Source organism: Schistocerca cancellata, chromosome 12 (genome assembly GCF_023864275.1).
Source record: "Schistocerca cancellata isolate TAMUIC-IGC-003103 chromosome 12, iqSchCanc2.1, whole genome shotgun sequence".
Taxonomy (NCBI): Eukaryota; Metazoa; Arthropoda; class Insecta; order Orthoptera; family Acrididae; genus Schistocerca; species Schistocerca cancellata.
The window spans coordinates 129735227-129747440 of NC_064637.1; the positions used below are offsets into that span (position 1 = coordinate 129735227).

Here is a 12214-nt window from a genome sequence, read left to right on the forward strand (position 1 = left end):
AAAGATGCAAGGCAGTCAGGCATCAACTAATAGCTAATCTCTAAATTACTAGTGCAGGTATAATAATGGCACATTAATAATCTTCTGGGGTTGTGAATTTTGTTTCTAGGTATGTCAGGGACAAAACTTGGTGGTATTAATGCATTAAGATTTGTTCTCTTTGTATCCGGTAACCACTTCCTCTCTACCTTCAGTAAACCAACTGTAAAATATATCCAGACATTTTGATTTTCAAATTTGATTAGGAGACCCGAGTGTCATAAGAATTTGTGTCACATATTGCAAATGTAATAATTATTTTACATATGAAATGAAAAATAGCCTCTAAATTTCAAGCAGCCGTCCATTTTAGGAGCACAGGTAAACATCTGGGATTTTCTTTTTATGTTTTCAGTGGTCAAATTCTCGTGCTAGAATTGAGTAAATGTAAAGTGAAAATCTGTAATTATGACCTAAAAACACGTTTGTCCCTAACCACTTTGGAATGTACAGTGACCACACAATTTGTGGCAATATTCTTAGCATCACTTTGGCAGATACAATCCTTTCCCATCTACATCTATACTGATCAAGAAGCCATAGTGTGACAATACATGTACCACGGTTTCCAATCCAAATGTAATTTTTCACATTCGCACATTATTTGCTGCCTGTATATCAATGTCACATTACCCATTATTTCCCCAATAAAATGAGTCTCATACTCCAGCTGTGTCAATACAAGTGAAATCAGTGAACTATCTTCAACAGATATTTTGCTTTCATCAATAGCCAAATAAGCTATTTCCTAGAGACAATGTTTTTAATCACTGCAATGTTTCACTTGGCATTAGAAAACTTGAATACAAAGTTTAGAAGAAAAAACACAGCAATATTTCCACTGCAACTGAATTAGCCTATTAATGGAAAACACAGGCATGTTTCTTAATACCATTCAAGATGAGTTTAGTTCTGTGATTTCTTCGAGTCTAAATCTACTATTCCCATACTAACTTAAATATTCCAGGAACCCAAAAGTGTCCATTTAAAGTCGATCCAGAAGAGAGCAATACAGTTCCACCTTTCTCAAGATGTTGACCATTCCCCTTGAGGATCGATGAAGAAATCCCATTACTACTGCGCCCTGTAAACTATTATTTCCTTTTACATCTGTCAGCCCACCACTTTCAATCAAAAGTGAACCCAAAATAACTAATAGCTAAAATGATCATTATTACAATTTATCAACTGTAATGTGAGTCAACTTCTGGACAGACTGCTTAAAAACCTATTCACAACAAAGGTAATTCCATGGTAGTCTTTTGATATTACTGATTGCTGTTTATTATGCACCAGTGGTCACTGTATTTCTTGGCAGCAAGCATTAATATTCAATCAGCATCAAAAAATTTTCAAATTTTGAATGTACAAAAGGGCAAAAGTAACTCATAGCATGGGAAATGGATTATGAATAAGAAGTAGTCTGAAAAATACAAGACCACGAAAAGAACTTTATTGCTTTTCACCAACAAAACACAATCAACGTTTCCTTCTGAGTTGCAGAGAGTTTCTCCTGAGCCAGTTGGCTCGCCTGGATCCTCCCTTGGTCTGGCTGTAGCGATGACCCTTGCCGAGGCCACGAGACTTGCGGCCAGCAGAGGTAAGTCCGCGCAGCTCCCGATGCTTCATCACTGGTTTGCATATCCAGTTTATCTTAGCATCTCGGCGAATTGCCTGCAAGAAACAGACCAAAATTTTTTCCTAGTGTTTAATTCCCTTACACAAGCTTAAACAGCAGCAATATTATACTATAAAGTTCATATATATTAATGCTGACACACAAACTGATGTCAACTGCCACGGCAACAAAAAATTTGCCATAGAAGTAATCTTGGAAGTTAACTAACAGTTCCAGTATTGTTGATCACAAACTACACCTCAAACATGTAGTGACTGATCTTGAAAAAATCAGTTCATTGCATCAGGGAATGCAAATGAAACTTAAAACTCAGGTGCACGTGAGGCAAAACATCCTGCAAAAATATAAAGACACGCAGAAATGAATACTTAAGTTCTGTGACTCAATGAATCAGCAAAAGAACGCATTGTATACTTTTGACTGCTACTGCCTGCTCCCCTCCTCTCCTCTCCTCTCATGAAGAAAAGTATTACCAAGTGTATAGAAGTTTTGGTTAACTTGTTAAGTGTATTGCTAAACCAGAAGGGAGAAGTGATTCAGTGTCACAGGTAAAAATACAACCACCTCCTCCAAATTAAAAAGAACATCAAATGTTATACTACCTAATTTAAGAAACCCACAGGAATAAAACAACCAATTCCAAAATAAATCTGTCACTTTGCCACTATGAGTTTGCTACTTTGACACTGCCTTACAGATTAAACTATTGCTAACAACAGAGACTTTAAATCTGCAACCTTGCCTTTGGCATACAATGCCAGATCAAACAACTAAAGGTATCCTAATGGCAGTATGAACACTAAATGTACTATTTTTACATATCACTATCACCTGGCACTTGAGCATAAACTGAAGAACAAAAAAGTGGCTTGGATATATCACTAATGCGATGGACCACTGAAACTGCTTACTTTTGAAATACGCAAGCATAAATACGAATCCAGCAAATAAGGCACAATAGCTTGAGGAACTGAAACCAAGATTGTGCTGTGCTTTTGTGAGGATCACAGAGCAAGACATGACCATCAACCATTCACATTATCCATTTTTTCAATGGGCTTATACACAAATGATAAATATTTAGCATGAAACAGGAACAAAATGTATGTCCTAAAGTAATTTACAAAGTGTACAGAACCAAGTAAACTGATGCCATACCACAACTTTAGTGTTGAGGAAAGTTAACATGCTGGTTTCCTCAAAAGGGATGCTTTCAGCATTTTTGAAAGAATTACTGCACTACAGTTCTGCCAGACGATAAAGTTTACTCACTTCAATGGGGGGGGAAGGGGGGGAGGTGTAATGTCTGTTTCAAGCAATATCCTCAATAGAACATACACTGAGGTGACAAAATTCATGGTGTAACAATAGTGTACACAAGGTATAAAGTGCAATGCATTGGCAGAACTGTCATTTGTACCCAGGTGATTCACATGAAAAGGTTTCTGACAATTATGGCTGCACAATGGAAATTAACAGACTTCTTTGAACATGGAATGGTAGTTGGAGCTGGACACATGGGGTATTTCATTCCAGAAATTGTTTCAGAATTCAATATTCCATGATCTTCTACATCAAGAGCATGCTGAGAATACAAAATTTCGGACATTACCTCTCACCACGGACAATGCAGTGGCCGCTGGCTTTAACGCAATGACCGAGAGCAGTCACATTTGCTTAGAGCTGTTTGCACTTACAGACAAGCAAGTGCTTACTGAAATAACCACAAAAATGAAGTGGGATGTGTGACGAGCATATATGTTAGGACTGTGTTGCAGAATTTGGTGTTAATGGGCTACGACTGCAGACAACTGACATGCCTTTGCTAAATGCACGATATCGCCTGTAGTGCCTCTGCTGGGATCATCACTATATTGCTTGGGCCTTAGACTGCAGAACTGGCCTGGTCAATGGAATCCCAATTTCAATTGGTAAGACCTGAGGATACAATTCAAGTGCAGCACAGACACCATGGACCCTATTTGCAGATAACACACTCTGCACACTGGTGGTGGCTCCATAATGGTGTGGACTGTGTTTACATGGTACAGACTGGGTCCTCTGGTCCAAGTGATCCCATCACTGACTGGAAATGGTTACGTACAGTTACTCAGACCATTTGCAGCCATTCATTCATAGACTTCATGTTTCCAAACATGTCATTGGGCCACAACTGTTTGTGGCTGGTTTGAAGAACATTTTGGACAATTCAGGCCAATGATGGCTATCCATCAAACATTTACAGCACATAATTGGGAGATCAGTTTGTGCAGAAAATCCTGTACCAGCAACACTTTCGCAATTATAGATGGCCATAAAGGTAGCATGGCTCAGTATAGATGGCCATAATGGTAGCATCGCTCGGTATTTCTGCAAGGGAATTCCAATTACATGTTGAGCCTATGTCACATTGAGTTTCTGAATTATCTATATTGGGCAAAAGGTGGTCTGATGTATTAGGAGGTATCATGACTTTTCAACCTCAGTGTACACTCAGCTAGGTAACCCACGAAATAACCTCCTTAATTCTCTCCACATTCTGTGTGTGAACAGTAAGATCTTACAGATTTTACGAAGTTCAAATTTCATAATACATCACAGTTCTTGATACAGTATCAACACTGGTGGAACGATGTCACGTGGCCCTTCTGCAACAATCAATGCGAGCATGCTACGAACTAGCTGCAACAAGCTATAATTGCTTAAAAATTATAGTTTCATGAAACAGGAAATTTGTAATCTCTAATGATTCTATCAATTGAGGCTGTGTCCTATAGCAACATCCTACAGAATTTCAATGTACTTGAGAAAATGCCTATTGTTCCTGAAAAGGAAGGTTACACTTTCACTACTGTGATATAGGTAAGCCTGTCACCACAATCAGGTCTTTTGCTCTCACATTTCTAGGCGTCACCAATTTGCAATCAAATTGTTAACCTTACTTAACCTATACCTTAGACTATGCTACAGATCAGTGTCACCACAACCAAGTGTTTTGTGACAATTCAAACTGTATCCAGGTTCCAGCCTAACCACACACTAAAATCACAAGACATTCGGAAAAATGGCGCAATGGCACACCCAGAAAGTGTGACGTATTCGTAGAACAATAGCCAAATATTTGTGACAAAGAATATCATTTCACTGCCCCTCTGGACAAGAAGAAAAAGTTCATTATTACTTAAGCTAATATGCCATAATTCAGAATAACGTATTTATAATTACATATTATAAAAGTCTACTATTTCAATGATACAGTGTATTCAAGGTTTAGCCAAGACATCTTTTGCAGTACAGTTTATTGTGCAACATTGGCAGGAAGTCAGATAATAATACATTAAAATTATAACCACTTTCAGTTAACATCTGGCTAATTTATGTCTAGTCAACTTTCATTCTTAACCAGATTAAGCATTTTCAAATATGCTGATTTACAGTGAGCACATTTAGAAGAAAACTTAGGTATGACCACAGTTAGCAACATTTCACCCTCTTCAAACCTCAATAACTACTGGTGCAGCTGCTTTGTTGCATGTCCCAATATATTTCGGAAAAAACTCACTACACTGATCTTCAGCACTCTCCTGCTGATGTTCATTACATGTTACAGCTCTTACACTGCACTGATGTGTTCTCCTGCCAACACATTCTTTAAATGTTGCAACTGATCAATAAAATGCTGCTTCAATACATAAAAGACAACAAGTGGGAGCCTTTGATAGGACTATTTACAATTTGCATGCTTTTCATGACAATTATTCCACTCATTTGCCATGAACATATTCACATACTCTGTAACTCAAATGACTAGAACTTTACAAACAGCTTTACAATTGACACACACTTAGGCACCTACAGCTACAAGTATTCATATTTACTATTTTCTGTACAAAAACACTTTCACTGTTCTATGTGTGGTTTTCACACAAGTGTTAGTTGTTGAAAGGCAAGTCCAGGAAATACAATTGCAGCAGCTGAAAACTATTACCACTTTGTATGGGTGAAAGTTACATAATAGATACCCTTGCATTTTTCATAAGAGTATTTACAATGTGTGTGTATTGTGCAGTTTTACTTGGGAAAGTGCCTTTCTTTACGGTGTGAATGTCAACAGGCTGCACTACAGGACAATCTGTCACCACAACCATTACTTGCATTTACATTTGTTGGCTTCAACTCTTCAACCAAATTCTCACCTTACAACCTAATCTAGACTTGGGGCTACTCCCATCAGTTTATGTACAGATCAAAGTGAATGTAAGCAATGTTATTGGACAGAACAACATACCCCACAAAAGGAAGTAAAAACAAATGCAATGGCCCTACAAGATTGGTTTCCAGCAGGAATCTACAGAGATGTGGAGCCGGGGATCCCAAAATTCAATGAGCTATCAATCGGGAAAGACTTCCTTGCTTATGTAGAGTAAAATATATTTACAGTATACTAAACTGCTTAGGCCTATTTCTGGGTAGCAAATTTGTCCAATTAATTCAATGTTGAACTCGATTGCAATAATCAGCCGTTCATCTAGATAGCATTCATGTTCTTTCTTAAAGATACCCAAATATTGAAAAGGAGAAACAATGCCAGCAAGCCAGGACTCTTAAAAAGAACCTGCACAAAAATTTCAGAGTAAAATGTACAACTTCACCTAGCCAACAAGCATGTAATAACTGACAGTTTACATGGAACAAGCATGATACACAATGTAAATCTGTGTGTCAAGTCAACACCCAAGGGAAAGTCAGGGCATTAACCCTTTTGTTATGTTGCAGTTTCAAATTGACTTCATGCAACACAAAAATTCACAACAGTTTGTTAATAGTCACAAAATCCAAGGAATGCGTTCAAATATCATGTCTATTCAGTAACATTGATGTAACAGTCAACTCATTGCAGATGAGTGATACAAGTTCTGTTCTACAACCAAGGTCAGAGGACAAGTTAATAACTAAAGCTACAAGGAAATGGCCTGGGTGTATCCTAGGCAATGAGACATACATCAACAGAAGATTCTACCACAGCAATTTGCATTTCAATACTCTCCTCAATAACGAAACATAGGTCACAGAAGCAATTATAGAAATCATATTACACAAATAATAAACTTTTTGTAGACAAACATATGTTCAAGAAAACACAGCTTGAAATGTAAGAAAACTAACCTTGTGAGCCGGATCCACCAATATTACTTCATAATACTTGTATGTGGAATCCTGTGCAACCCAGTAAGAGTTAAGCACTCGCAGACCACCACAACGCCTTCCAACTCGTTCCTGCAGGAAGTATTTCATACAATTAGTCAAATTCGAAAGATAGAAACGAATATATGAATGATTTATGGAGTATCAGACATCCAAGGAAGATCACTCAATCATAGCTCTCAGTCCACTAGATGTTTCATCATATACATCGCTCCTTCCGAGGTCTTTTGCAGAAAAGTCGAAGAAAATAACGCCAAAGAATTTTTCACGGCGTAGTCAAATTACAAATATCACAAGTTGCATTTCAATGCAGTTGTATTTAGCAGATTTTTCGGAAACTGACCTCAGCAATGGACTGCAAGTTACGTGTGGGCTTCAGCTGATTAACTCCATGGCTTTTAGGCTTTCCGTAAGTAGCACCCTTTGGTACAGGGCGCTTACGACCACCTCGTCGAACACGAATGCGGTAGATGACAAATCCTGAAATATGAAGACGTTAGTATCTCGATGTTCATATGGATCAGTTTACAAAACCTATCGGAAACTATCAGTGGTACAGTATATCCCCACACACAATGTAAGCGTGGTGCATGTACAAATCATCATCACTGGTAATTGTAAGTTAACACACAAAGTAGTCAACAAACCTTGTTTTGCTCTGTACCCTAATCTTCGAGCTTTATCTGGTCGTGAGGGTCTAGGAGCCCTATGCATTTTCGTCAGCTGTCTGTATTGCCAACATCTTATACGAAGCAAAAATTTCATAACATCACTTTGCTTCTTTCTATACAATTCCTGAATATACTTATAGGCCCCCATGGCCGACTATGGAATGGGGTACCAATCTGTAATAAAGCGATTAATATTAAAACCAAGAAAATGGTATAATAAAATGATCATTAATATAAGCAACGCTTGACTAAAATATAAGAGGGTTATAAAATTTATGTGAACACGTTGCAGCCATGATCACCGTAATCTAAAGATACATATTTAGGGTACTAATTTCTTTAAACTATTACAGTAGCATACGCAACTGTTAACAAACACACATTAAATTAATAACAGTTAAGAAAATCGACACTGGTCAACAGATTGTGAAGATATAACCCGATAGAATAATCATTACAAGCGTTCCTACCTTCCGAATCCTCTACGATCAACAGGAAAGAGATGTGTATGCCAAAGTTGTTGAGGGCATCTCAGAGCTTACATTCAGAGATATTCCATTTGTGCGTACTGTCGGGAGACACTCCTGCGCGAGGGAGGAAAAAAATTATGTCTTTCGCAGCTAAGTAAAAAGGAAAATTAATCATGAAGTGAACATCTAATAAAAAAGTAATTCTGAAATTTTATGCTCCTACTAATTCTATGTACATGTTTTGCTTACTATTGTTCCACAACGTGTCAAACTAGCAAAATTGTTATTGCGATTTCAGTCACAATAATACTCATTCAGTTTTGCTGTTTTTATGTTAATTGGTAAATTCTTAATTGATAGTGAAAGGATATGGAAATTTTTTCTGAGTGATAGTAGAACGAGTAGGTAAAATGATTAACCCAGTTATTATTATAAATCAAAATGAAAAATGTATCAAAATCAATGGTGAAGCCTCAAATTTTAAGTAATTAAATTGAAACTATTGAGATTACGAATAATTTCATAGAAAGGAAACCAGACTTTCAGTAACAGTGTAACACGTATCATGTATGTGATCTTTGGTTGTCATGGTAACTGGTTTTATTCAGGCGCAAAAGAAAATTTGTTATGCTTTTACTTCCTTTCGTCTTCTGTTTGATTAAATCCAATTACATTTTAATAATAATTTCGTATAATGAGCAAGATTACACTCGTGCGGTTAGATGGAGACGCGAAACATGAAGTTGATATTCCGGTTGGTGAGACTATAATCGGTCGCGGACCAGTGATGCAAGTGAGTGCCGATAAATAAGAGCAGATATATTGACATTTAGCTCCCAAAATATACTTGTAAATACACATGTTACGACAACACTAACTCTCAGAGCTGGCTGATATATGTAGTTCGCCAGTACGTTTACACTTCTGAGACTACGCTTTGTAATATGTAATGTGCGTTTATTGAATATGGTGCTCGCAGCTCCAATTTTTTGTTTGTTTTGGTTAAGTGTTTGAGTTTTAAGGAAAAGATGAGTAAGTTTATACAGTATGTACGTTTGTGGATAAATAAAGATTTAAACTGAAGGATTGAGTCCTTTGTGGAACTCACTACTTAAAATTTACCCTACTCCTATTTCAGTGGTTATTTGTAAACACTGCGACTCGGTAGCTTGTTGACAGTCCGCACTGAAATGAAATATGCCTTGTTCATAATGTAAATATGGCACAAAAAAATTAGACATTCAATTTACATACTCTCAAAATGTTTCATGGTGCGATCCCTGACCATTTTAAACATATTCTGTGATGGGGAAAGTGTAGCTCAGAAATTTGATTTTCTTATCCATTGTCCTAAATTGTTAGTTGTGTTCCCTTTTAGTTTATTCCCACCCATGTTTTACAAACACAAGCCGATTTTTTTCCGTTTCACAGGGTAAGGAATTTTAGAAAGTTGATCTCTTTTTTAATTATTGGTGAAGTATATGTTACTACTTACATTTCTAGCTCTATTGCAAGTGGACACTTGAATTAATATTATGGCTAAAGTATACAATGGGCCACCCACGCACAGATGTTGGCAATACCTATGCTTGTATGATTTAAGAGCAACTGTGTTATTACTTTTGGTAATAGTAAAAACTGATCACTTATCTTCACCGATCCAGCTCGCTATCCCCATGATTTAATTTTAAAAAAGTCATATGAACATTGATTCACAGTTTAGCTGTTCCACAATCTTAGATTTCTCTGATGGCCCTTTGTAAAGTTTTACTGCTTTTCTGTTTGTATCCAGGTACCTTTCTTTCTTTTCAATGCTCAAAACACACAAGCGTGTTTGATATTCATGTACAGGTTGAGCATTACAGAAGGTGCCTGTGGTGTAGGGTACATTGGATTTACCAATACTACTCATTTGGTTTGACTTGCAATCATCGTAAAATTGCAAAATAAATCACTCATTGAAATGCAATATATATGTATAAAATATGTTCTATAACAATTATGGATATGCATGTGTCATTGCATTCTTTGCGCAACCTACATCCAAGGTTATGATCCAGGTTAGAATGTCACCACAACTAAGTTTTCGTATTTTTTGGCTTTGCCAATTCAAAATATAACAGTCATCTCCAAACCTACCTATACCTTGGGATATGCTTTAGATAAGTCAGTCATCACAACCTACATTCCAAAATATTAAGACATGCAGAATAAATATTGTCAGTATTCAGTTTTGTACATGCACAAATAAAATGTTACACACAACAACATCATTACACAACAGAGGGAAAGGTGATGTCTGGTTTACTAATTGAATTATTTTCTTATCCTGCGTGTCCCGACATGTCTTATAATTACATTACACACTGTTTTCTCATTTGTATAATACTTCCATTATCTTTTTGGTGAGTTTATGGAATAATGCAGTACAGACTGAGCTGCCATGTTAAGGACTGAATATGTGCTTATATTCATTCCTTGTAATAGTAGGCTATGTTAGCTTTACATTTGATTCAGTTAATAATCTTCATTCTTAACTATCAGTGGAATGCTGTTGTGTCATAGGTAGCTCACATGTTCATCTTTCATTTTTGTGCATCAGCATGCTGGGGAATTTCTTAGTTTCTTTTCTCTTTGTATTTTTAGCTCTCTGTTGGATCAGGAACTTTTGTATTCAGCAAAATTTGTTGTTCGAGCTACTCTCTTTCCATCTGTTAAATGGAATAAGGTAATTATTGTATATATTCCCTTTATACATCTGATTCATGATGCCTGTGATTACAGTTCAAATCCTTTGTGACTGAGTAGTCTTTTTACCTCCCTTTGCTTAGCGCTAATTGTATTGTTCCTTCGCCTGACAAGTGCACATACTGAAGTTTTAGGCAAAATGTCAAAGTGATTGTTTTATGGACATGGACAATAAAATGAAAATGAATCAGTTAAAAAAAGTGCTGGAAATTTACCGATTTTAAAAGTAGGTGCTACTGTGAATGGTAATATGGAAAAATCAGTGTTGAGTGAAAGAAGAGAACTGCTCACCATTCAGTGAGGCATTGGGCAGCAAATAGCCCAACAGGTGAGGTGTTCAGTACTGTAGATTAGCTTCTGGAGTTACATTCTTCTTCAGAACAGGCATGTAGAACATCCCTAAGCCCCTCATGTGCATTGTGCCCCCTTCCATATACCCTTCATTGCTGTATTTCCCTAAGAAGGCAGTTGAGAAGAATTGAAGTTTGTGTGTGTGTGTGTGTGTGTGTGTGTGTGTGTGTGTGTGTGTGTGTGTGTGTGTGAGTGAGAGAGAGAGAGAGAGAGAGAGAGAGAGAGAGAGCGGGGAGGGGGTGGGTACTGTCTTGACAGACCCCATATTAACGTAGGCTAGGTTTTGAGAAACACACACGAGAAGCGTTCAATGAGAGATGCAACCCTTTTTTTCTCAGCTGATTTTGGTTGAAAAAATGAAGAATTTGTTGTGAGATGTCAAAGAATATTGTCGCTTCAGCCCCTATAATTTCATGCAAGATTGATGGGTCATAATCAAACACCATGCTACGCATGTGGTTGTCTCTGTTGGCACTGCTAACACACTTCTCCACCAGTTGGGGTAGTCAAAGATATGCATCTGCTAGATTCTTGGCTGCCTAACAGAAGACCATAGATGTGGAATTGCTTGTGCATTACGAGGCTAATTGTGACAGTTTTTTGTCAAACATCTTGAACCGGAAACAAAACGGCAGTCCTTTCAGTGGCAGCTACATCATCTCTCCTCTGAAGAAAAAGTTAAAGGATGAACCCTCACCTGGTAAAGTAATAGCAATGGTCTTCTGGGACTCTGAAGGGGTTATTCCGTTTGATGTCTTCTGTCACGGCACAAAGATCAGCCCTGAAGTGTACAGCGCTACGCTCAGGAGATTGAATAAATGACATAAGCATTTCATTGCCACAAAAATTCAGACAAACTTTTCCTTCTCCATGACAATGCAAGACCTCTCACAATTCTGCACATCGGAGAGAAGCTAATGGAACCTCATTGGATCATTCTTCCTCATCCACCCTACAGCCCGGATCTTGCACCTTCTGACTTTCATCTGTTTGTTCCAGTGAAGAATGCACTCTGTGGGAAGCAGTATGTGGATGATGGGGATGTTACTGATGCAACAAGATGCTGGCTTGAGCGTTGACCAGTAAAGCAA

At 37.5% G+C, this 12214-nt stretch overlaps 2 protein-coding genes across 3 annotated transcripts in view; one reads left to right on the forward strand and one right to left on the reverse strand.

Moving 5' to 3' along the window:
- Nucleotides 1–1470: 1470 nt before the first annotated feature.
- LOC126109704 (60S ribosomal protein L15) lies at nt 1471–8133 on the reverse strand. Of its 2 annotated transcripts, none has more exons than XM_049914757.1 (5): nt 8025–8133; nt 7531–7728; nt 7227–7363; nt 6845–6955; nt 1471–1713 (listed from the first exon to the last, which is right to left on the reverse strand). In XM_049914757.1, exons 2-5 carry the CDS (start codon nt 7700–7702, stop codon nt 1519–1521), a joined length of 615 nt encoding a protein of 204 aa, XP_049770714.1. In that variant the 5' UTR covers nt 7703–7728; nt 8025–8133; the 3' UTR covers nt 1471–1518. The 2 variants fall into 2 exon arrangements, with proteins under 2 accessions (XP_049770714.1, XP_049770715.1); XM_049914758.1 differs by lacking the exon at nt 8025–8133 and adding an exon at nt 7921–7945.
- Nucleotides 8134–8595: 462 nt separating this feature from the next.
- The window catches only part of LOC126109865 (aprataxin and PNK-like factor), an 86543-nt gene continuing 82924 nt past the window's right edge, over nt 8596–12214 (forward strand). Inside the window, exon 1 of the mRNA XM_049914931.1 lies at nt 8596–8817. Coding sequence (XP_049770888.1) covers nt 8719–8817 — 99 coding nt within the window. The 5' untranslated portion in view covers nt 8596–8718. The remainder of the gene's footprint in view (nt 8818–12214) is intronic.